A 25,407-nucleotide genomic window follows, 5' to 3' on the forward strand; every position below is an offset into this window, starting at 1 on the left:
GACTGTGGAGACGTTTCAGGGGGGAAAACAATGTTTTGCAGCCGGTTTGGGATATTATCTGTTGAAATCGGGTTTATGGAGCTGCTTGTGTAACGTCACAGTCAAAGTGATTTGCGATTACGCGCTGCGTGCGCTTTGTGGTAATATTGACAAAATGGATGTGTAAGGTGACCTAGCACGTGAGCAGGATTTAATCGTCTCCCGTGGTGTCATTCCTGTAATATCCAAACACCTGATCGATCCGCTGCAACCTGTGCGCATATAAGCAGGCAAATGGAGCAGCGTTCGGTCGAAGGCGGTGTTTCGGCTGCACAGTGACGTTTTAAGGCAGGTCCTGGTCAAACCTACCAATGATACAAGTCGGTCTTATTTTGCTGGGACTGATCGCGATGAACGGGTGTCGGAGCTCTGCACGGCAAAGGAGCAAGCACAGCGAGACGCGGCGATCAGGGGGATGCGGCATCGGTGCGCGGGAGCTGTCCATCAGCACCACGACGAACAGCAAGGGATCAGCGCGCAGAGCCGAGACCCCGCGCCTGTTTTCAGCCTGCCGCCGCCCCCGCCTTCATCACACCACCGAGACCGCACTTCGACCCCCGCCGCTCACCGCCAGAGCCTCCAGGAGCTGCCCTGTGTGAGCCAGCCCTCTCGGAGACCTGTCCACAGCGGGGACTTTCTACCTCTGGCGAGCTACGACACCGCCCAGGCACCTTCCTCACTCAGAGGCGGCCAAAGCAGCGCCGGGCGTCAGCCGGCGCACCTGCAGCAGGATCCGTGGGCCCCGGCCGGCTCTCAGCAGCACCAACAACCACCGCCACCGCAATCGGAGAAGAACCCCGTTTTTCCGAGCTGCCACTGCAGTTTTTCCGAACAGGAGGCGAGTCTTTCTCCACATCGGCACCATCCTGTCGATCCTCCCCCACCGCAGCCCTCCCCACCTTTTCTGCCGCCTATACCGCCGCCACCGACGTCGTCCTCCTCCTCCCTGCTGTTTTCCCGGGAATCTAAAAGGGGGGATCGTCTCCGAAGGAGTGCCAATAATTACCCACAGGCAAGCATCGTGGAACGCTGCAGGGGAGGAGGAGGAGCAGGAGGGCACCGAGACCACAGGCAGTTGTTGCATCAACAGCAGCAGCAGCAAAAACAGCATCAACAGCACAGTCATTTAAGACTCCAACAGAGGGACCCCTCCCCTGAAGGAAACCGTGCAAACTCGCAGAACGGGCGCTCTTTGAATGTGTGTGAGTCAACCGAGGCTAACAGGAGAGCATTCGAGTCTCAGGACCTGCAGCAGCAACAGATCCCACAATTGCGAGCGCAGCAACAGCTGCTGGTGGGGAGCAGCCTGCCCCTCAACTACTGCGCCAGCGGCTCCGGAGAGCTATGTAGGACTCAGCAGGCTCCACTGCTGCAGCAGCCAGGCGCACCGGGGCTCGGTCCCCAGCGTCCGCAGCACTGTGAACAAGAGCGCAATAAGCCGGGGACGATCGAGCAGGCGCAGCCGCACCGCCAGACCCCCCCGGTGACACGCCAGGCGCACGCGGGGAACTTGTCTGCGGCTGGTAGCTACGGCAGCAAAGACAGCCCCAACTACGGCTCCAGCTATCACCTGTGGCCCGAGAGCCCGCACAAAGGAGCGCAGAGGGTCCGCATCGACCAACACAAGGTACCGACACACCGGCCTCGAACCTTTTCCCCCCTCACAGACCACGCCTGCAGCACGGCGTTCAGGAGACGTCCGTGTATATGTGTGTGTGTGTGTGTGTGTGCGGCGTGCACAGTGCATGCAATCCAACGCGTGACATGTCTCGTCTTAAAACCTGACCGTTTTGCTCGCACGTGCACGCGCACGATTGCGTCGGAGAGATAATTCGCACGCGCGCACACCTGTTCCCCTTTGCAATGTTGCTTGGTTGGCGTGTGTGTATGTGTGTGTGTGTGTGTGTGTGTGGGGGGGGGGGGGTGGGGGTGGGGGGGGTGGTGCAGATTATCTGAAAATATTTAAATGCAGCTGCAGCCAGCAGCTGATGGAGACAAAGCATGTGAAGGCAGGAGGGGAGGGGGGAGCTGTGCAAAGGAATGTGTGACACATGTTTGTTTGAACATGTTCGACCTCTCTGTCAGTGAGATCAGATCGTGGCTCGGTTCAACGTGTACTTTAAAACTCTCTTTATAGTACAGTGTGTACTGCTGATGGGCTTTGTCTTTCTGTCAGTGTGATGTCATAAAGCACAGAGACACGTTTGTTTCAACTTGTTCAGCCTGCCCGTTTGTGATATCAGAAAGTGTCAGTAACATGCACTTCTAAACTCACTTTATAATACTGTGTGTACTGCTGAAAGCATTGTCTTTCAGTCAGGATGATGTCATAAAGTGAAGAGACACACGTGCAATTTGTTTCAGTAAATTAGCCTTGAAGCAGAAATCATAAAGTGTAAATGTTCTAGTACAGACAAATATCTGTGCTGAACTGCTGAGGGGGTGGGGGTGGGGGGGGGGGTGTCATGTCAGTGGTGTGACACATGACAACACACACTTGTTCTGGGAATTGAAGATCCCCGTCCCCCCAACCAAATCAAGGAGATTTTGGGACTTTAAAAAACACCCACTTTTTTTTTTTTTTTTTGCAAAATGAGTAAGTCAACACATTTTAAACTATAAACCAAGATCTTCAGTGTTTCTTTAAAAGATTTATTATTTTGTACTTTGAGTTGGATTTTATTTGCAAAAATATCATAATTTTTGTACTGATAAGCCAAAGTTATCCTAGGACATAGGGTGCAAATTAAACAACCTTATTCAGTGTCATAGCTGGGGGGTGGGCTGCAGCCCCTCAGCCCCCCCCCCTTCCTCAATAAAAGAAAAAAGAAATAAAAAGTTAAAAACAGATGCTTACTGCTAGAATAAATCATGTCGGGGGCGAACTGCTAAATTTTTGTGACCAGTGAAGGGGAGGGGGCACATCTGCACATATCTACTGGCCAGTTGGTTCTTTGTCACATTGTGGAGAAGCAGCAGGGTTAATGTGTGTGTGTGTGTGGGGGGGGGGGGGGGGGGGGTGTCAGGTCTTATAGTCAAACCCCCCCAACAATTCTTGGCCACTGCCCTACTTAAATCCAAGGTACTCATCCAAATTTTTAAAAAGGCTTTTTATTTAAATAATTTAAAAACTAAAAACAAAACAAAACATGAAAAAAAAAACACCAGGTTGTTTACATATAAAAGAAGGTGTAGTACTATGTGTAGTGGCACAAACAGCCTTCTTCTTCAGGGTGTTATTGCATTATTTTTTTTTAAAGTTTTTTAAAATTATGAAATAGTCATTAAAATAAAGGCCTTTAAAAAAATTGAAAAGAGCTGCTTTTGGTTTTCTTTTTTTTTTTAATAATGAACTTGTGGTCCCTACAGCAAAGAACACCCTCCACACAACTTTTTTGAACTTCTTGAGCATGTCACATTTGTTGTTTGTGCTCTTTGTTTATTTCACAGAGTCAGTTCTTGAATTTGTTCAACTTTCAGCCGGCCCTGTTAGTTCAGGGATGCCACAGTGTATTAGTACACATCTGCATTGGGATTTGGCACAATTTTTACGCCGGGTGCTCTTCCTGACTCAACTCCAGTTTTTCCCCAAGAAACTCGCATTCCATTTCCACTGACCCACAAAATTCTGAAAAAAGTATCCCTTTCTCCATGAAATATTAGAACGCGGATGCACCGTTGTGGATGCAGCGGTGCAGTGGCGGGTGCTGACATGTCCAGGTTAACCACGACCGCCTTCATCCACCACAATGTTTGGTGCATGAAGGCACAATTTTCTCATGTGCTTCCACCACAAATAGGTGCGGCATGTTGTCAACAAGCTGGTGTAGAACAAACAGATTTGTCTGTAGCTTGAAGACACTGTTGACAAGCAGGAAAATATGAAACTAAATCAAACGGCATCACTGTATAAAATCCGTGTATGAACTCGCTTTATGACAAACAAAGTAAGAAGTTGGGGCACAAAGATCGGGCAGCGCTGGCGAGGCTGCAGCATCTAAACAAGAGCATCAGGATGCTTTTTAAAATGCAGGAGCTGTTTCCAGGGGCCGAGCTGGCTCCGGTAACAAAAGGTGCTGCATTGAGCAACCTTGACGTGACTGTTCTGAACTTGGCTCAGTTGTGGAGGATCAGCAAAACACTCAACTGGCCAAACAACTGAAAATAAAGAAAGTTTTCTACAAGTTGTTTTCAAAAGGCTGCTTTGACCAGAATGATGCAGATTAAGAAAAATCTACTCAAATGTGCACGCAGTTTTTGCAGTTATACGACATTCTGTTTATTGAGAAGCACCCGCATGAATGCAGCGTGATTGTATAAGATTTCTACAGAATTTTGTAGGCTGATATTCCCTTTGATATCCGATGAGGTGAAGCAGTGACATGTGAATTGTCATCTGTTCTGTGCTGGATATCAGACCTGAAGGTTGCTGTGAGGCTGTCTTTCATTGCACCGATTGAGTGTTTGATAAATTAAGTATCCCGGCGTGAGACCTGGTACACCCCGGACAGGACACCAGTGTATTGCAGGCCCACACATAGACAAACTCAGTCACACCTACGGACAATTTAAAGTTTCCAATTCATCTAACCTACCTGTCTTTGGAAGTAGGAGGAAGCTGGAGCACCCGGAGGGAAGCCATGCAAACACGGGGAGAACATGCAAACTCCACAAAGAAAGGACCGAGCGGGAAGTGATCCTATGACCTTCTTTCCGTGAGGCAACCATGCTAACCACTACAACACCATGCCACCCCTTTACTGCATAATTGATAAATTGAAATATAATCTAAGCTCATTATTGTATGAAAAGTCTTGGATTGGAAGGAGTTGTTGGATGCGGTGTTAGCAACTACCTGATTTATTGTTTTCTTTGTTCAAAATGGAATCTACCTGGATTTGACAGCTGAAGGTAAGTGGAGAACCAGACCAGTCTATGAAGTCAACCATTTTTGCTGTTTTTACTCCATAACTTCACAACATTCAGTCATAGATAGTCCAGACTATACCTTTTTGGAATCTTTATGATCAGACAAATAATGTGGTAGAATTTTCAGTACGATTCAAACATTTTTAAATTTTGGCTCCTGTGTCTTCAGTTGATTCCTACCTGGCTGGCTGCCTATTGAACATTCAAGTGGCCAGTCAGTTTTTTCAAAAAAGTAATGTTTAAGGTGTATTTGTGCCAAATTTGATGCTTGTATCATCATTTGTAGGATTGTTTCAGTTATCTGCTGCACTAAGAACACTGTCGGATACAATGACTTCACTCTGTGTAAAAATCCAGATCTCCAAATGCCTCTGTGAAGACTAAAAATAAACAACCTGACAATGATAGTTTAAGTTTTGATAATTGCCTTGCTGTGCATTGAAGACATTTAATTCCTGCTGTCAGCTAAAACCTTTTATTTATAACGTTTATTGCACAGTCCAATGTTGGTCAATCTGAAAACGAAATGCTCCCATGAGATACTCTAAGTATCAAACCATTTCCACTCACTCAGATCAGACTGTGCCAAGTGCTGTGAAGGGGCTGGACATGCTTATCTATTCCCAGATATTTGTGGGATCATGGTTACATCTTATTGACTGGCTTTTAATGAGACGGCCTCTATCCCCGCGCCCGTCTGAAATCCCTTAAACAAAACACTCATGACGGAACAAGCCTGATAAAGTGGATACGATTACAGTATCCCACAACTCAATATCAAACCCACTGAACTGATGGCAGGTAGTACGATAGTGTGTCCCGCCTCAGTAACATTGCGCTTTGAACGGTGTGTTGCTACTTCTATTGTGATAGCTGGTGTAAGTACTCTAATGCCTGCCACTTACTGCAAGGGTAATATCCCCTGCAGGGACACTGTGCACAACGACTGGTGTCTTTTTGGAGGGCGGAACCAGTACAGAGACGTCTTTAGACTTGTGTTTGCTGCTGCCAGACTTTTACAGGAAGCAGAAAGTCTGACCACATTACACCCATTTGGAATCTCCTCACTGGCTTCCTGTCCCTGTGAGATCAGATTTTAAGGTTCTGTTACTGACCTATAAAATTATTCACAGACTGGCACCTCCCTACTTAGCTGATCTAATTAAACCCTATGTACCGGCCCGGACTTTGCGTTCTCAGGGTGCAGGACTATTTTGTATCCCTATGGTGAATAAAAAGTCTGTGGGTATAGAGCTTTCTCTTATCATGCCCCTGTTCTGTGGAATGATCTCCCTGCATCAATAAAACAGTCAGATTCTGTAGACACTTTCAAGTCCAGATTTAAGATCCACTTATTTTCCCTTTTGAATGGCTAGCATATAGGCATAGTGTGGTACTATGCTTTTACCTTTTTAAACTCATTTTATTATTAAAGAGAGCGTGCCGCGGCCTCAACTTTATCTAAAGTCTGGGTCTTTTAGTGAAGCTTAGGGCTAGTGGCCGGCGATCACCTTAATATTCCTTCTGTTTTTCTTGTTGCTAAATGCTGATAAATTATACTGTATTTGTTGTCTTTCTGCCCCTGATTCTGTTTTTTCTCTCTGTTTAAGGTGTGGCTCCACCCAGAGATGGGAGTGGGTGTTTTCCTTTACAGGCCTCCCATCCTGGACACCAGCATGGATTCCCAAAATATCCTGTATAATTTTCTGTATTGTCTGTTGTGTTGGTACCATGGCCCAAGCAGAGGGTCACCCCTTTGAGTCTTGTTCTGCTTGAGGTTTCTTCCTCAAGTCATCAGAGGGAGTTTTTCTTTACCACAGTCGTCTGTGTGCTTGCTCTAGGGGTTGGTAAAGTTAGACCTTACTTGTGTGAAGTGCCTTGAGGCCACTTTGTTGTGATGTGGTGCTATATAAATGAAAATAAATTGAAATTGTGTTATTTTCAGTCCACACATGTTGGTGCTACATACACAAAGAAGAAATCCTATTCAGGCCATTGATCCAGTACTTATCCCTGGATGCCATAGCATGAAATAGATGAGAGTCTAGGACTCCACCTGGATGGGACACCAATCCATCACAGGTTACTTCTCCAGTAAAAGCTGGTACCCATTTAAAACAGGGTGGACTGGAATGACACGGACAGGAAAGATTGTCTTTCAACCAAGACAATCTGCATTCTTGCATCCCCTCTTGCTTGCCTCTACTCGTGGTTGGCTCTCACTGCGGTATTGTATCACTTCCTGTTCTGGAGCACAGCGGTGTTTTTCTGTATGTGTTAGCTGTTTAATCTGCGCAGTTAGATTGATCTAGTTATCTAGATTACGATTTGTTTCCCAGTGTAATCTTTACGTGCCTTAACTAAAGCACTCCTTCTGCTGAATCACCTCTAAATTATTTACACATTATTCACTTTGCGTGTTTTTAGGAATCCGCTAGCTTAGCGTAGCTACTAGCTCTTAGCCAATTTAGCATGGCGGCTTCTCCTGTCTCTCCCGCACTTTTCTGCTCTGGGTGTGAAATGTTTAGTTATTCCTCAGCCTCCTTTAGCAGTAACGGTACTTGTAATAAGTGTAGCTTATTCGTAGCTTTGGAGGCCAGGCTGGGCGAATTGGAGACTCGGCTCCGCACCGTGGAAAATTCTACAGCTAGCCAGGCCCCTGTAGTCGGTGCGGACCAAGGTAGCTTAGCTGCCGTTAGTTACCCCCTGGCAGATCCCGAGCAGCCGGGAAAGCAGGCTGACTGGGTGACTGTGAGGAGGAAGTGTAGCCCTAAACAGAAGCCCCGTGTACACCGCCAACCCGTTCACATCTCTAACCATTTTTCCCCACTCGACGACACTCCCGCCGAGGATCAAACTCTGGTTATTGGCGACTCTGTTTTGAGAAATGTGAAGTTAGCGACACCAGCAACCATAGTCAATTGTCTTCCGGGGGCCAGAGCAGGCGACATTGAAGGAAATTTGAAACTGCTGGCTAAGGCTAAGCGTAAATTTGGTAAGATTGTAATTCACGTCGGCAGTAATGACACCCGGTTACGCCAATCGGAGGTCACTAAAATTAACATTAAATCGGTGTGTAACTTTGCAAAAACAATGTCAGACTCTGTAGTTTTCTCTGGGCCCCTCCCCAATCAGACCGGGAGTGACATGTTTAGCCGCATGTTCTCCTTGAATTGCTGGCTGTCTGAGTGGTGTCCAAAAAATGAGGTGGGCTTCATAGATAATTGGCAAAGCTTCTGGGGAAAACCTGGTCTTGTTAGGAGAGACGGCATCCATCCCACTTTGGATGGAGCAGCTCTCATTTCTAGAAATCTGGCCAATTTTCTTAAATCCTCCAAACCGTGACTATCCAGGGTTGGGACCAGGAAGCAGAGTTGTAGTCTTACACACCTCTCTGCAGCTTCTCTCCCCCTGCCATCCCCTCATTACCCCATCCCCGTAGAGACGGTGCCTGCTCCCAGACCACCAACAACCAGCAAAAATCTATTTAAGCATGAAAATTCAAAAAGAAAAAATAATATAGCACCTTCAACTGCACCACAGACTAAAACAGTTAAATGTGGTCTATTAAACATTAGGTCTCTCTCTTCTAAGTCCCTGTTGGTAAATGATATAATAATTGATCAACATATTGATTTATTCTGCCTACAGAAACCTGGTTACAGCAGGATGAATATGTTAGTTTAAATGAGTCAACACCCCCGAGTCACACTAACTGTCAGAATGCTCGTAGCACGGGCCGAGGAGGAGGATTAGCAGCAGTCTTCCATTCCAGCTTATTAATGAATCAAAAACCCAGACAGAGCTTTAATTCATTTGAAAGCTTGTCTCTTAGTCTTGTCCATCCAAATTGGAAGTCCCAAAAACCAGTTTTATTTGTTATTATATATCGTCCACCTGGTCGTTACTGTGAGTTTCTCTGTGAATTTTCAGACCTTTTGTCTGACTTAGTGCTTAGCTCAGATAAGATAATTATAGTGGGCGATTTTAACATCCACACAGATGCTGAGAATGACAGCCTCAACACTGCATTTAATCTATTATTAGACTCTATTGGCTTTGCTCAAAAAGTAAATGAGTCCACCCACCACTTTAATCATATGTTAGATCTTGTTCTGACTTATGGTATGGAAATAGAAGACTTAACAGTATTCCCTGAAAACTCCCTTCTGTCTGATCATTTCTTAATAACATTTACATTTACTCTGATGGACTACCCAGCAGTGGGGAATAAGTTTCATTACACTAGAAGTCTTTCAGAAAGCGCTGTAACTAGGTTTAAGGATATGATTCCTTCTTTATGTTCTCTAATGCCATATACCAACACAGTGCAGAGTAGCTACCTAAACTCTGTAAGGGAGATAGAGTATCTCATCAATAGTTTTACATCCTCATTGAAGACAACTTTGGATGCTGTAGCTCCTCTGAAAAAGAGAGCTTTAAATCAGAAGTGCCTGACTCCGTGGTATAACTCACAAACTCGCAGCTTAAAGCAGATAACCCGTAAGTTGGAGAGGAAATGGCATCTCACTAATTTAGAAGATCTTCACTTAGCCTGGAAAAAGAGTCTGTTGCTCTATAAAAAAGCCCTCCGTAAAGCTAGGACATCTTTCTACTCATCACTAATTGAAGAAAATAAGAACAACCCCAGGTTTCTTTTCAGCACTGTAGCCAGGCTGACAAAGAGTCAGAGCTCTATTGAGCTGAGTATTCCATTAACTTTAACTAGTAATGACTTCATGACTTTCTTTGCTAACAAAATTTTAACTATTAGAGAAAAAATTACTCATAACCATCCCAAAGACGTATCGTTATCTTTGGCTGCTTTCAGTGATGCCGGTATTTGGTTAGACTCTTTCTCTCCGATTGTTCTGTCTGAGTTATTTTCATTAGTTACTTCATCCAAACCATCAACATGTTTATTAGACCCCATTCCTACCAGGCTGCTCAAGGAAGCCCTACCATTATTTAATGCTTCGATCTTAAATATGATCAATCTATCTTTGTTAGTTGGCTATGTACCACAGGCTTTTAAGGTGGCAGTAATTAAACCATTACTTAAAAAGCCATCACTTGGCCCAGCTATCTTAGCTAATTATAGGCCAATCTCCAACCTTCCTTTTCTCTCAAAAATTCTTGAAAGGGTAGTTGTAAAACAGCTAACTGATCATCTGCAGAGGAATGGTCTATTTGAAGAGTTTCAGTCAGGTTTTAGAATTCATCATAGTACAGAAACAGCATTAGTGAAGGTTACAAATGATCTTCTTATGGCCTCGGACAGTGGACTCATCTCTGTGCTTGTTCTGTTAGACCTCAGTGCTGCTTTTGATACTGTTGACCATAAAATTTTATTACAGAGATTAGAGCATGCCATAGGTATTAAAGGCACTGCGCTGCGGTGGTTTGAATCATATTTGTCTAATAGATTAGAATTTGTTCATGTAAATGGGGAATCTTCTTCACAGACTAAAGTTAATTATGGAGTTCCACAAGGTTCTGTGCTAGGACCAATTGTATTCACTTTATACATGCTTCCCTTAGGCAGTATTATTAGACGGTATTGCTTAAATTTTCATTGTTACGCAGATGATACCCAGCTTTATCTATCCATGAAGCCAGAGGACACACACCAATTAGCTAAACTGCAGGATTGTTTTACAGACATAAATACATGGATGACCTCTAATTTCCTGCTTTTAAACTCAGATAAAACTGAAGTTATTGTACTTGGCCCCACAAATCTTAGAAACATGGTGTCTAACCAGATCCTTACTCTGGATGGCATTACCCTGACCTCTAGTAATACTGTGAGAAATCTTGGAGTCATTTTTGATCAGGATATGTCATTCAAAGCGCATATTAAACAAATATGTAGGACTGCTTTTTTGCATTTACGCAATATCTCTAAAATCAGAAAGGTCTTGTCTCAGAGTGATGCTGAAAAACTAATTCATGCATTTATTTCCTCTAGGCTGGACTATTGTAATTCATTATTATCAGGTTGTCCTAAAAGTTCCCTAAAAAGCCTTCAGTTAATTCAAAATGCTGCAGCTAGAGTACTGACGGGGACTAGAAGGAGAGAGCATATCTCACCCATATTGGCCTCTCTTCATTGGCTTCCTGTTAATTCTAGAATAGAATTTAAAATTCTTCTTCTTACTTATAAGGTTTTGAATAATCAGGTCCCATCTTATCTTAGGGACCTCGTAGTACCATATCACCCCAATAGAGCGCTTCGCTCTCAGACTGCAGGCTTACTTGTAGTTCCTAGGGTTTGTAAGAGTAGAATGGGAGGCAGAGCCTTCAGCTTTCAGGCTCCTCTCCTGTGGAACCAGCTCCCAATTCAGATCAGGGAGACAGACACCCTCTCTACTTTTAAGATTAGGCTTAAAACTTTCCTTTTTGCTAAAGCTTATAGTTAGGGCTGGATCAGGTGACGCTGAACCATCCCTTAGTTATGCTGCTATAGACGTAGACTGCTGGGGGGTTCCCATGATGCACTGTTTCTTTCTCTTTTTGCTCTGTATGCACCACTCTGCATTTAATCATTAGTGATCGATCTCTGCTCCCCTCCACAGCATGTCTTTTTCCTGGTTCTCTCCCTTAGCCCCAACCAGTCTCAGCAGAAGACTGCCCCTCCCTGAGCCTGGTTCTGCTGGAGGTTTCTTCCTGTTAAAAGGGAGTTTTTCCTTCCCACTGTAGCCAAGTGCTTGCTCACAGGGGGTCGTTTTGACCATTGGGGTTTTACATAATTATTGTATGGCCTTGCCTTACAATATAAAGCACCTTGGGGCAACTGTTTGTTGTGATTTGGCGCTATATAAAAAAATTGATTGATTGATTGATTTAATGATGCAAACTGGTACCTTCAGCAGGAACTGAACCCCACTCTTTTATGTAGCAGTCCAGCCCTTTTACCACTGATCTGCTTGGTCTTGGGAGATGCCTGGGAAGAATTTATGGTGCCAATGGATTGCTGGACAGAGGTGTTTTGTGATCTCTGCAGGAGAACAAAAGTCTAAGTCTTTAGGGTCTTGGTGGCTCCTGTCATATTGTATGATTGTGGAACTTGGGTGCTAACCAATGACATAAGGCAATGACTAGATGTGTTTGGTACTAGGTCTGCTCAGAAGATGCTTGGGTACCACTGGAATTACTTTGTGTCAAAAGAATGGTTACTTGGGGAGACTCAGGTGAAGAGTATCACCATTACTTTGGAAAGATGGGGATGGACCAGTCATCTGCCTGGGTGCTTGCCACCCAGGACTCAAGGTGGTTACATAATGGGGTGGATGCAGCCACATGGAGCACCAACATAAGGTCCCAGAAACATGTCCTAATCAGACAAATGTCTGGACAAATGAAAACAGAGGACTGGCAATGTCTCCTATCAGCTTAGATGCTAATTGCTGGTGCCACCACTTTGTGAATGAAAGTTTACTATTATTATCAAGATAACAGATGAAGAGGAGAGATGCATATCTGATGTGGATATGAGATCCTGATGTTTTTTTTTTCTCTCTTTAACATTCCCAGACAACTTTTACCCTCTAATAGAGCTGGACAAAACTACTGTTCTGCAATCCCAAATCAAAAAAAGTTGGAACGGTATGGAAATGCAAGAATGACAAGTCACCCCCCCCCCCCCCAAAAAAAAAAAACCCCTGCATTGATTCTTACATTTACTTTCACTTCTATTTACTGTAGACAGTATGAAGCAAATATATGTCCTTTGTTAATATACATCAATTTCTGTATTTCAGGCCTGCAACACATTCCAAAAAAGTTGGCGGCTAAAGCATTTACCACTTTATAATATTGGTCTTCCTTCTCACAACACTTAAAAGATGTTTTGGAATTGAGGGTATCAAGCAATGTAATGTATGAGGTGTTATTTTGGCCCATTGGTGCAAACTCATCTTAAGGTTTGCAACAGTACAGGGTCATCACTGATGCATTTTTCATTTCAAAATTCTCAACACGTTCTCTATTGGAGGCAGGGCAGGACTGCAGAAGTATAAATTACTTTTGGCAAGGGCAATGACACAAAACCATATCATGACAGACCCTGGGTTTGCAACTTGTTGGTGATAAAAGTCTAGATGTTCCTTTTCATATTTGATCTGGAGCACACAGTGTTCATTTTTCCCAAGATTAATCTGGAATATTGATTCATCTGACCACAATTCACATTTCCACTGTGTGAATGTCCAACCTAGATGCTTTTTTTTTTTTGCCTAATAAAGATTTAAATGACATTTCTAAATGTAACTCTGCACTGTAGTGCTGGAAAAAGATTTCCAAAACTAGTTACTTACCTATGTGATTATGTCAGCTATTGATGAATGAAGGGTCTTGGTGCAGATTGGAGATCACGGGTGTTTATCTTAGGCTTGCTCCCTTGCCCTTTACACTCTGCAATCCCTCTAAATCATGTCAGAATATTATGCACTGCAGAGGGAGAAATGTGCAAAATCCCTTACAGTCTTCCTTTAAGGAATACTGTTTTTAAACATTTAAATAATTTTCTCGCACATTTATTGACAAACTGGAGATCTTCTGCCCATGTTTGCTCCTCAAAGGCTCAGCCTTTAATGGATACTGCTTTTGTACCAAATCAAGATTCCAATCACCTGTTGACATCACCTGTTTGAAATAACATAATTTTATCTTATTTTAATTTTTACCTCTTTATTATACCTAACATGCTCCATCTCATTTTTTGTGGAAGCTGTTGCAGGTTTTAAATGCAGGAATGTATGTATGTATATTAACAACTGAAATGAAGTTAACTACACAAAGTATCTTGAGTCACACTGCAATGAAATCAAAGTCAATGTAAAGAATCACTGAATTTTTATTTGTTTATTTTAATTTGCACTTTTCAAGCTTCTTCTGATTTGGGGTTGTCTATGTTCAGACTCATACCCCAGCTGTGAGACATCCTCCACAGGAGTCAGACTTGACAGACTGGTGACACACGTGGCTTTTGATTGTGACATTGTCGTGACAAAAGCTTAACAAAAAAGTTTAAGCATTTGTGTGTGTGTGTTTTTAACCCACTGGGGTCCGAGGGCATTTTTTGGACAGTTCACTCACCTGGCATAAATGTTTTATTATTGCTGTTAACAGCTCTCCCTGCATCCCACAATCAAGTTTTATGTTTCTTTTTTTTCAGGACAACCTGTGCTTTCAGAATATATATGCTTTTGTTGTGTTTTATAAGTGTAATAAAGGTTTACAATCTAAAATTAGAAAGAAAAAAGCAAAGCGGAAATTAATTTCCCACACACATTTATTCAAAACACACAGCAAACTATAAGGTAATTTGAGGTCTTGTGTGAAAGATTGTACAACAAAAAGGTTCAAACAATAAACACAAATGCACATTTTGAACAATATATACAGAATGGTCTATGCGTTTTGTTGTTCATTGATATAGTAAACAGTGTTTTATGCCGATAAAGCGACAGAGTTATCCAGTAACATTCACATGCAAACTAGTGGAGCAATCCTGATAGTTATACACTCTTTGTTTGAGCATGTGAGATTGTCATCAGAGGCTCTCCGTGTGCTCCGTCTGCTTTCACTGATCGCTCTACTTAATGGTGCAGGGTGCACTGGATGTACAAACGGGCCAACTAGTAACATATCAGTCCTGAAAACGATCTTTGACTTTTCACGTGAGGTAAAACTGCCCTATGATTGGATTTTGGAAAAACCATGTGACGGTGAAACAATTCCGATTGGACACTCACATTGCGCATGTCATCACACAGCTTCTATGAGGAGTACAAAGATGGCCGATGGCTGGCTCGAAAGTCAGCGGAGTTAACTTTTCAGCAAAAAAAAGTAAGTTTCTATCTCATATCATTCAAAAGTTATTTATAATTTAGTAAAGCTTGGTCTTAGCCATCATATACGACGGCGTCGGCCCCAGAGGGTTAAATTGTGTGGTACTTGGTAACAGAGCTTCTAGTCCAACCGTGCCTGTGTAGCAAATATTTTGCAATGATGACATAAGCAATCTCAGCCAATCAGAGCCCAGTCCTCAAGTTAAGAAGTCAGTGTTCTGTTGCCATGCCACCACAATCGATATGCTTGGATTGTTTTAGAGAGCGGAGACAGAAAGAGGGGCTGGATGATTCAGACGGGCTCAGTGGTCCCACAAAGCCCATATTTATTTGTAGTGTTCTTCTTGTGAATTTTTGGGTGTGGTCAGAGAATGCGCAACGCCATTCCCAACAAGATTGGAGTACAGACCAGTAAAATAATAAAATCCAGTTAGTAAAATCCCCCAAAATAATAATACTTGTAATATGAATTCTGCTACAACTATTACGCCATCAACAACAGTAATAAGTGGTAAACTAAATGGCTCACAATGAAAATAAGTGTTTTCACTTTCTTGTGCTGTCCATGTATTTTTTAACATATTTACAATGATACTATGTACTTACATTAAACTTACTAAATAAAATCATGCATGCATGTAAATACGTGTTGTTAGCTAATATATGTACCTTCTCTAAAAATATTAGTCCTATCAATGTTCAGTTTTGGTGCCTTTCATCCTTGACCCAAAATACATAAACATACCAAACGGCAAATGTCAGCTTTCCGCAGTTTATACGTGATCAAAATTCTCACACGCAGAGCTTTTTGTCTTTTCTGTATTCTGCTGTAAGCAGGTGCTTTTAAATAACAATCAGAGACAGTGGCAAAAGACATTTAAAGCACTACACTTTTCACTTATGGCACCATGAGCATGACACAAAGGCACTCATGCTAACAACAACATAACACTTAACTAAACTGACTAAAGCAAATGAACCACAAAATCACAATGAATCAATAACACTAACAACACTGTTAAACTAACCACAATAACAACGCTTAAAATCCCAAGACCTGAACTCCCATGGTGCATTGGAGCACAACATTCATTGTTTACTGGTTAGCTAAAATTGCTAATTTCTCCAAAAAATATTTGTCCTATCGACTTTTCATTTTCACAGCATTCATCCTTGACCCAAAATACAAAGGCATACCAAACAGCAAATGTCAGCTCTCCCTGGTTTTGCCATGGCCAAAGCCAAACACGCACACACGAGGCCACTTGGCTATTATAATATAGATCAACATTCTTTTTAGAATAAGCAGTAGGTTTTATGATGAAAACAGTGACATTTATTTCTTTAGAACTCTGTAGTAATTCTGTATAATAAAGCAACAAAAATATGACTGAGATAATCAGAAATTAATGAAAATTTAGCACGCAGGTTTTAGGTATACAATATTCCTCATGCAAAATTTAAAATCTCAGACTTTAGTGGTTCTTGAGTTTTAGGACATAGAAGATCTTGCCATGGACGGAGGGAAAGTGATTTCTTTTGACAGGTAATAATTATCATCTTCAAATATACCTTGTAGTTCTGAGACTCTGTGCATCATATTAATAAGTCACTTCACTCCCTTTTTTTTGTACACTCTTGGGGTCACCACAGCAGATCCGAACTGTGTTTTAAATTGGGATTGATATCATGCTGGTATTATTGTTATTTATTTATTAATTTAGTCACTTTTTAAACTTATTTAATTAATTTAATTTATTTATTTGAGTAACTTTACATTAATTAATAACATTAATTCAAAATCTGAGCCTCACTCTTCCATGTCTGGTGCAGTGTGACAATAAATCACTTGTATAAGTGGAAGCTTTCAGGAACCAAATTAATATTTTAAAATTGTACACATTTTAATCGAAGAAGCTTTATATCAAATTCAGTTAAACTCACTGAGCACAGACAGGAAGAGTGCTGGACTTCAGACATCACACATCGTCCTGTATCCGTCCCGGTGCAGAAACAAAAAGTTTAAGTTTTAAAAGAAAAAACCCAGACTGTCTAAAAGTTCATATACGAGGTCTATCAGAAAAGTATCTGACCTTATTATTTTTTTCAAAAACCATATGGATTTGAATCACTTGTGATTACATCAGACATACTTCAACCCTTGTGGGCATGCAAGAGTTTTTTCACGCCTGTCGGTTACGTCATTCGCCTGTGGGCAGTCTTTGAGTGAGGAGTCGCCCACCCTCTCGTTGATTTTTTTCATTGTTTAGGAATGGCTCAGAGACTGCTGCTTTGTTTGATCAAATGTTTTTCAAAACTGTAAGGCACAACTGAGTGGACACCATTCGATAAATTCAGCTGGTTTTCAGTAAAAATTTTAACGGCTGATGAAAGATTTTGGTCTGTAACTGTCGCTTTAAGGATGGCCCACGGCGCCTGACGGCGATCTGCGCTTCGAGGCGGCAGCGTCTCGCCATTTCAAGTTGAAAACAGCCTGGAAGCGCTGCAGGACGTCCCGCTCTGTGGGAAGTCCTTACACCGACAGAAACACCCCATAATCTCTCATCAGCCGTTAAACTTTTCACCGAAAACCAGCTTAATTTCTCGAATAGTGTCCACTCGGATATTCCTCACAGATCCAGAAAAATTTTTGGTAAAGCAACGCGCGCCGTCTCGAGCAACGTGTGAAACAAAGGAATTCAGCCGAGAGGGCTGGACCACATCTCACTCAAGGCCTGCTCACAGGGAAATGACATCACCGACACGCGTGAAAAAACTCACGAATGCGCACGAGGGTTCAAGCATGATTGGTCTAATTGCACGTCATTCAAATCCATATAGTTAAAAAAAAATAAAAGGGTCGGTTTATTATCTAATAGACCTCGTATTTTTGGATATTGACAAGTTAAAAATTTATCTCCATACTTTTGGCTTTAACTTGAGATAATTACATTTAAATGCAGTAGTTATTTCAGATAAAATGGCTGGAGTGTGTTGCACGTCAGTTGGAGTACAGTCAAATTGATCATTAAGTAATGGATCAAATACAGCACAACATGCCAAATGTAATAAAAGCAGTCTGCTTTCAAAAACTGAGAGAGTATGCACACAGGAGGTGAGTGAGGGAAGCCACCAAGACATCCATGATGATTCTGAAGGAGATACAAGCTTCTGTGACTGTTATTGGAGAAAATGTGCAAAGTACAACTTTTGTCTATTCCACAGCTAGATAGTGGAGTGGTATAGAGGATTTCATTCAAAATAAAGATGTGCAGTTTTCAGCTACAGACACATGGGAGACTCAAGCCTCGATTTGACCATATTTCTTGTATTTAAATCATTCTGTGGTCAGCTAAAACTTGCATGATGCACAGTTTCTCCATTCGCAGTCGCTGTAATGCCTTCAGACTTGTTGCGGTTGCATTGCTGGTTTCCCTTTCTAGTCTCCTTTCATGGTTACTGCCTACTACCTACTCCAAACAGATTTATCAAATCGTACAAAACAGTTTGTGTAACTCCAAATCAGAAAAAAAGGATGATATAGATGCAAACGAGCCTATAATTCCTTCCAAGTTGTCTGGATGTCTTGGTGGCTTTCCTCACTATTCTTTTTCAAGCACGGTAACTCAGTTTTTGAGAACTGCCTGCTGAACAGTTTTACCATACAGTAACATATTGTTTGGATTTCTTAATGATTGATGTAAATGAAGCCCCAGACATATTCAGTGATTTGGAAATGTTCATGTGTCTACCTCCTGACTTGTCTCAAGACAACTGGCTGTAAAAGTGACTATTCTAACCTTTATATTCAGAATAAATCACCCCTTTCCCAACTATTTTGGAATGTGTTTCAGGCCTTAAGTGCAGGAATGGATGCATATTTAAGGATTAAACAACGAGAAGCCGTGCAGTATACGGTTTTTATGCATGACGCAGAGTTTAAAACACCATGACACAAAGCAGAGTGGTGTTACTCCGCGAAGTGCATTCAAACCATATAATGCACGGCTTCTTGTTGTTTAATGCGCTCATACCATGGTCCAACACAGTGAGCTAACACACAAATATTTAGTTAACTTTTTCCGTGTTCTCTTCTTCTTTTCCGTCTTCAGTCTTGTCCAGTTCGTCCGATGTTAAATCTTTATGCCGATGCTTTTGCTGTTCTTCTCGTTTGCTCTCCTTCTTTTCCCATTCCTCAAATGTTTTATTTTGGCCAACAATATTAAAATTCACTTGGAAATCCATGTTTTATTGCATTTTTGTCATTCACCTATCAAAACACAGCTGACCTGCAACAACTGATTTGTGTGTTGCTATGGTGACGACCAGAGCGGAGTGATACTACAGTGACTTAACTCGCCGAACTATGTGTGCGTATATATGAAAATAATGCACGCCAGTTATTCATGAAATTCTCACTGACCATGGTATAATAACAAATGAAATGAAGCTGACCACACAAAACATGAAATATCTTGGGTTCATACTGTCATCCATGAAAGGATCACTGCAGTGCTTTTTGCAGCATTTTCCATATTGTCCCAACTATTGGTGCCATGCATCTGCTTCTCTAGTTCCCGGTTCAGTTCATGATTTTTGTGATTTTTTTTTTCCCTATCTGTTAGAGTGAATGCAAGCACGATAAGACTAAGAGCGTGCTTAAAGTCCCTTTCACACCGGGCTTGCATACAGTTGCGTTGTGATGCACATGGCGTATGCTGGAAAATTGCGCAGCTTTGGCATAGTCCCTGTGCAGGCTGCTATGTGATTGCATGTGGATGCATTCCTAGTTTTGCTTTCAGTTGCTTACTGACATATATGTAGCCCGTGCTGCTATTTTTCTGCCTCTTTTTCTGTCCACTTTTTTTTTTTTTTGACATTTTGGAAATGCGCTCCGTTCTCAAAATGGTACATGAACGGCACTCACATTTCCAGATGTACATCAGGAAACAAGCTGCTGTCTCATCACAACTGTGTTGCTGCACGCAGGGAGAGAGAGAGAGGGAGAGAGAGAGCAAAACCTTGCACACAGAGGGATAACTTTGCTTCCATGATGCTACAGACTGATACGCAGATAAATTTCATAAATTGGAAAAAGTAAGAAGACATTATTTCCAGGAGTTAATGGACTTTATTAACGTGCCACAATCTTGAGAGATCTAGAGGAGGTGAAAGAAAACTGCACGCTGCAGCGTGATGGCGCACGTGATCTGTGCATGAGAAGTGGACATGGAAGTGTCTTCTCGCTGGCGATCGGTCCGTGAGCAGAAGTTAATGGACTTTATTTAACTTGTCACAGTCTTGACAAAACTGGAGGAGGTGAAAGCAAAACAAAGATGCATCTGGCGATCACGCACTCAATCCGTCCATCAGAAGTGAATGATGGATGGTGGAAATGTCCTCTCACTGGTGATCGGTCCGTGAGCAGGAGTTAATGGACTTTATTTAACTTGCCACAATCTTGACAAAACTAGAGGAGGTGAATGCAAAACGAAGATGCATCTGGCGATCGCGCACTCAATCCATCCGTGACAAGTGAATGGTGGAGGGTGGAAATGTCCTCTCACTGGTGATCGGTCTGTGAAAAGGAGTAAATGGACTTTATTTAACTTGCCACAATCTTGACAAAACTGGAGGAGGTGAAAGCAAAGCGAAGATGCATCTGGCGATTGCGCACTCGATTCATCCATGAGAAGTGAACGGTGGATGGTGGACATGTCCTCTTGCTGTCGATCTGTCCATGAGGAGTAGATGTGGACGTGCTCTTGAATGTAAAAACTTGGCTCGCCTCTTCTTCTTGATTTTGAAGCTTCACTGCCAGCAAAGTCCAACAGGATGAATAAAATCTAACAATCCAAGTATGTACTGACAAAAGGATTTTTTGCCCTGGCATGTAGAATTGCGGAGGCTTGGTGTACAGTAGCGCAGTGTTGTGTAGATTTATAAACAGTTGTGTGTTGTGTAGACTTGCTTAAAACTGCGTACTTTCTGTGTCCAGTGGTCTACGCTGAAAAAAATTAAACGCCTTTCATTTTTTGTGTCCACCTCGCGTAGCCCTCAGCATACTGTTACATAGGGGAGCAAAAACTGGGAGTAGAGCTGCTTAACCCTATGGGGTCGACACCGTCGTATACGACGGCTAAGACCAAGCTTTAAGATAGAATCTTACTTTTTTGCTGAAAAGTTAACTCCACAGACTTTCGAGCCAGCCATCGGCCATCTTTGTACTCCTCATAGAAGCTGAGTGATGATGTGCACAATATGAGTGTCCAGTCGGAATTGGTTCACCATCACATGGTTTTCCAAAATCCAATCGTAGGGCAGATTTACCTCACGTGAAAAGCCAAAGATCGTTTTCAGGAGTGATGTGTTACTAGTTGGCCCATTTGAATAGCTCCAGTGAGTACATACTATTAGTAGATACTCAGTGTGCCCTGCACCATTACGCACAGCGATCAGTGAAAGCAGGAGCACACGGAGAGCCTCTGATGACAATCTCACATGCTCAAACAAAGAGTGTGTAACTATCAGGATTGCTCCACTAGTTTGCATGTGAATGTTACTGGATAACTCTGTTACTTTCTCTGCGTAAAGCACTGTTTACCATATCAACGGAAAACAAAACGCATAGACCATTTTGTATATATTATTCAAAATGTGCCCTCCCTTCGGCTGCTCCCTTGTTTGCACTTGGGGTCGCCACAGCAAATCCAAGGTGGATCTGCATGTTGAATTGGCTCAAGTTTTACGCCGGATGCCCTTCCTGACGCAACTCCACATTACATGGAGAAATGTGGCAGGGGTGGGATTTGAACCCGGAACCTTCTGAACTGAAACCAAGTGCATTAACCACTTGGCCACCACCCTGCATTGTTCAAAATGTGCATTTGTGTTTATTGTTTGAACCTTTTTGTTGTACAGTCTTTCACACAAGACCTCAAATTACCTTTATAAAGTGTCAAAACAGTTTATTATAGTTTGCTGTGTGTTTTGAATAAATGTGTGTGGAAAATTATTTTTTGCTTTATTTTTTCCTTGCCCTATTTTTTATTGTAAACCTTTATTACACTTATAAAACACAACAAAAACATATATATTCTGAAAGCACAGGTTGTCCTGAAAAAAAAGAGACATAAAACTTGATTGTGGGATGCAGAGAGAGCTTTTAACAGCAATAATAAAACATTTATGCCAGGCGAGTGAACTGTCCAAAAACATGCCCTCGGACCCCAGAGGGTTAACGCAGCGTAGTCAGTATGCCGCAATATGCAACTCTACATTGGCCCCGGTGTGAAAGGGGTTTAAGATGAAGTTACAGTCAGGAGCCCTCTGCAGCAGTGTGAAGAAGACAAAAGGAGATAACTTCAGTACAGTCTTCATTATGTCATCTCCAATTTGAAAATATACCTGGGGATACACATCAACAACACCACCCTCATCTGGAAAATCAAAGAAGGCAACCAGCGGCTGTTCTACCTGAGGATGCTCCAGGGGGCTGGTCTGGGTACCACAGTCCTCACATCCTGTTACATGCGTGCAGTGGAGAGCACTGTGTGCTCATCTGCTGCAGATAGAAAGGCTATTCAGTGGGCAATTTAGTCTGCACAGAAGATCATCGGCAATCCTCGTGGAACAAAGGGAGACATTTACTTTAGCAGATGTAAGAAGATAGCTGCCAGTATTATGAAGGACTCTTCCCACTCGTGGACTGTTCTCCCACCTCCCCTCAGGAAAAAGGCACAGCATCAGGGCCAAAACAACCACAAACAGCTTCTCCCCAGAAGCCGTCAGACTCAAACTCTGCAGTACACAAGACACTCTTTATCATGTGCAAAAACAATCAATTTATATTATTTATCAATACCCATTTGCATTTTTAAACCGCAACCCTTTTATTCATGCTTAGCTATTTTATTTCACTGCATTATAGCATTCATGTCATCATTGTGAGCGAGTGTCAATTTAAGTATTTTGGCCATGTTGTTGTGAAAGTGTAGTGACACGGACCCACAACAGGGGGCGCAAATGAACGGTCAATAGATGAGCCAAAAAGTAACAATTTAATGTTGTGAAGGTGCACAACGAATATACAGACAATTTCAGAATCTGATAACAGTCAATCCACAAAGGTGACGTGTGGGCAGGCTCGAGGATAGAAGACGTCTGTCCTGAGAAGAGCCGGAACCACACGATTTCCGCCGCCACCGAACCTGGTGAATACTGGAGCCGCCAAGTCCCGAATTCCCAGGTGATCACCGTCCCCGACTGTCGAATCTGGTACTGCTGGCGAAGAGCAAAGACAGTCAAGTGTGGGTGTGTGTACACCCCGTAACAACAACGGTGGGAATGCCACCTCCACCTCTAATCACACACTCGTGCAGCTCCTGTTTAACCACTTATCTGAATCTGCAGGCTGAGAAGGTTACCTCCATAGAAGTACGATATCTCGGCGATGAGGTGGAGATGACGTCTGGGTTTTATGGAGTGAGATGATGAAGTATGAGTGACAGCTGTCAGGAAATAATGAGTGACAGCTGTCACTCCCGGCTGTGTCCGTGGCGGCAGCGCCCTCTCGTGCCTGAAGCCCGCGCTTCAGGCAGGGCGCCCTCTGGTGGTGGGCCAGCAGTACCTCCTCTTCTGGCGGCCCACACAACACATGTGGTGCGTTTGTCTGTGCATTATCCAGCACATAGGTGCTGAGGACCCCATGCAGTAGTTAGAGAAGGACAAAGGGACACTCACGCTTCACTTGCATGTGGCAGATAAATTCTATTTTAGAGAAGAGGGGATGGACTGGTTGTCTTTTTGGGAGGTTACCATCCAGGATTTAAAGGGCTTTGTGGTGTCCTAGGTGCAGTGAAGCACAGCACCAGTGCCTGCCTGCAGATATGACTTGCCTTGACTGTATTCATCAGCTTATCAATATTCCCAATATCGCAATATTTATTTTTATGACAATTGACTTTTAGGGCATGATTTACTAAAACGTGGTTAAATGGCGCTGCACTCACAGTGCGTGCTGCGTTAGTAACAGTATTCAACAAGGATTGCATCTGTTAAATGCACAAAATAGAGTGTACATGTAACTAGGTGAGGTTGGCACACGCAACATGATTGATTAAGGCCAAAGGGAAATTTGGTGAGTGTTGACAGCATCTGCATTTTGTGAGTTTGAAATCTCAGCGTTAATTGCGCTTGACAGACTGCTGTTCTAGAATGGTGTTCTGACACAGACACTGAACAGAATAATAATAGTAATAAAAAAATCATTCATTGTAAACGTCAGGCATATTGAACTTTATTTCATGTTTGTTTCTGTCAAAATAATTGTCTTCTTGTGTAACAGGTGGACCAAAACAGACATACATATCAGCGCGTGCTGGCTGTTGCAACAAAAGAACAATGAAATGTAAAAATAATGTCATTTTTCATTAATTTAATCCTTGTTACATCCATGGTATTTCAGCAAATTGGTGAATAATTATGGTGCGTTCTCCTAATGGAGCACACAGACAACTGTACCAAAGCTGTCTGTGTGCACTTCACCAGAAGAACACGTCATAATTATTCACCAGTTTGCTAAAACACCATGGACAACACAAGAATTAGGGGAGGTGAAGGTCTAGTGGCTAAGCACTGGGCTTGAGACCAGAGGATCCTCAGTTCAAATCCCAGCCTGACCGGAAAATCACAAAGGGCCCTTGGGCAAGGTCCTTAATCCCCTAGTTGCTCCCAGTGTGTAGTGGGCACCTTGCATGGCAGCAGCCTGACATTGGGGTGAATGTGAGGCATTGATCCCACGTTGTCCTTTGACCTCCACATCAGGGATGTTGCTAGGATGGCTTTTTTCCATCTGCGAAATATAGCAAGGATCCGCCCCATCCTGTCTATGGCTGATGTTGAGACCCTCATTCATGCTTTTGTTTCTTCTAGATTAGATTATTGTAATGTCTTGTTTTCAGGGTTACCACAATCCAGCATTATGAGTCTTCAGTTGGTTCAGAACGCTGCTGCCAGACTTTTCACATGAAGCAGAAGGTCTGAACATATCACACCCATTTTGGCATCTTTACACTGGCTCCCTGTCTCTGTGAGAGCAGATTTTAAGGTTTGGTTATTTGCTTATAAAGTTGTTCATGGACTGGCACTGTCTTATCTGGCCGATCTGGTGAAACCCTACATGCCGGCCCGGGTTTTGCAGCCGCAGGATGCGGGACTACTCTGTGTTTCAAGGGTGAAGAAGAAGTCAGTCGTCAAAGAGCTTTTTCTTATCGTGCACCCGCTCTGTGGAAAGGTCTTCTAGCGACCGTGAGGCAGTCAGAGTCCATGGACATTTTTAAGTCAAGACTTAAAACCTATTGTTATTCTCTTTCTTATGAATAGCTTTTATTTTTTTTTATCAATCAATCAATTTTTTTATATAGCGCCAAATCACAACAAACAGTTGCCCCAAGGCGCTTTATATTGTAAGGCAAGGCCATACAATAATTATGTAAAACCCCAACGGTCAAAACGACCCCCTGTGAGCAAGCACTTGGCTACAGTGGGAAGGAAAAACTCCCTTTTAACAGGAAGAAACCTCCAG

The 25,407-nt window shown here is 42.7% G+C and overlaps 1 protein-coding gene across 2 annotated transcripts in view; it reads left to right on the top strand.

Annotated features, from left to right (window-relative positions):
* Positions 1-242: 242 nt before the first annotated feature.
* LOC117521603 (small conductance calcium-activated potassium channel protein 2-like) overlaps positions 243-25,407 on the top strand; it is a 266,087-nt gene continuing 240,922 nt past the window's right edge. The window contains exon 1 of one of the 2 annotated variants that reach the window (XM_034182931.1): positions 243-1,666. In XM_034182931.1, the coding sequence (XP_034038822.1) occupies positions 455-1,666 (1,212 nt within the window). In that variant the 5' untranslated portion in view covers positions 243-454. The remainder of the gene's footprint in view (positions 1,667-25,407) is intronic. The other variant, XM_034182932.1, reaches the window with a different exon arrangement.

This window comes from Thalassophryne amazonica, chromosome 12 (assembly GCF_902500255.1).
Source record: "Thalassophryne amazonica chromosome 12, fThaAma1.1, whole genome shotgun sequence".
Taxonomy (NCBI): Eukaryota; Metazoa; Chordata; class Actinopteri; order Batrachoidiformes; family Batrachoididae; genus Thalassophryne; species Thalassophryne amazonica.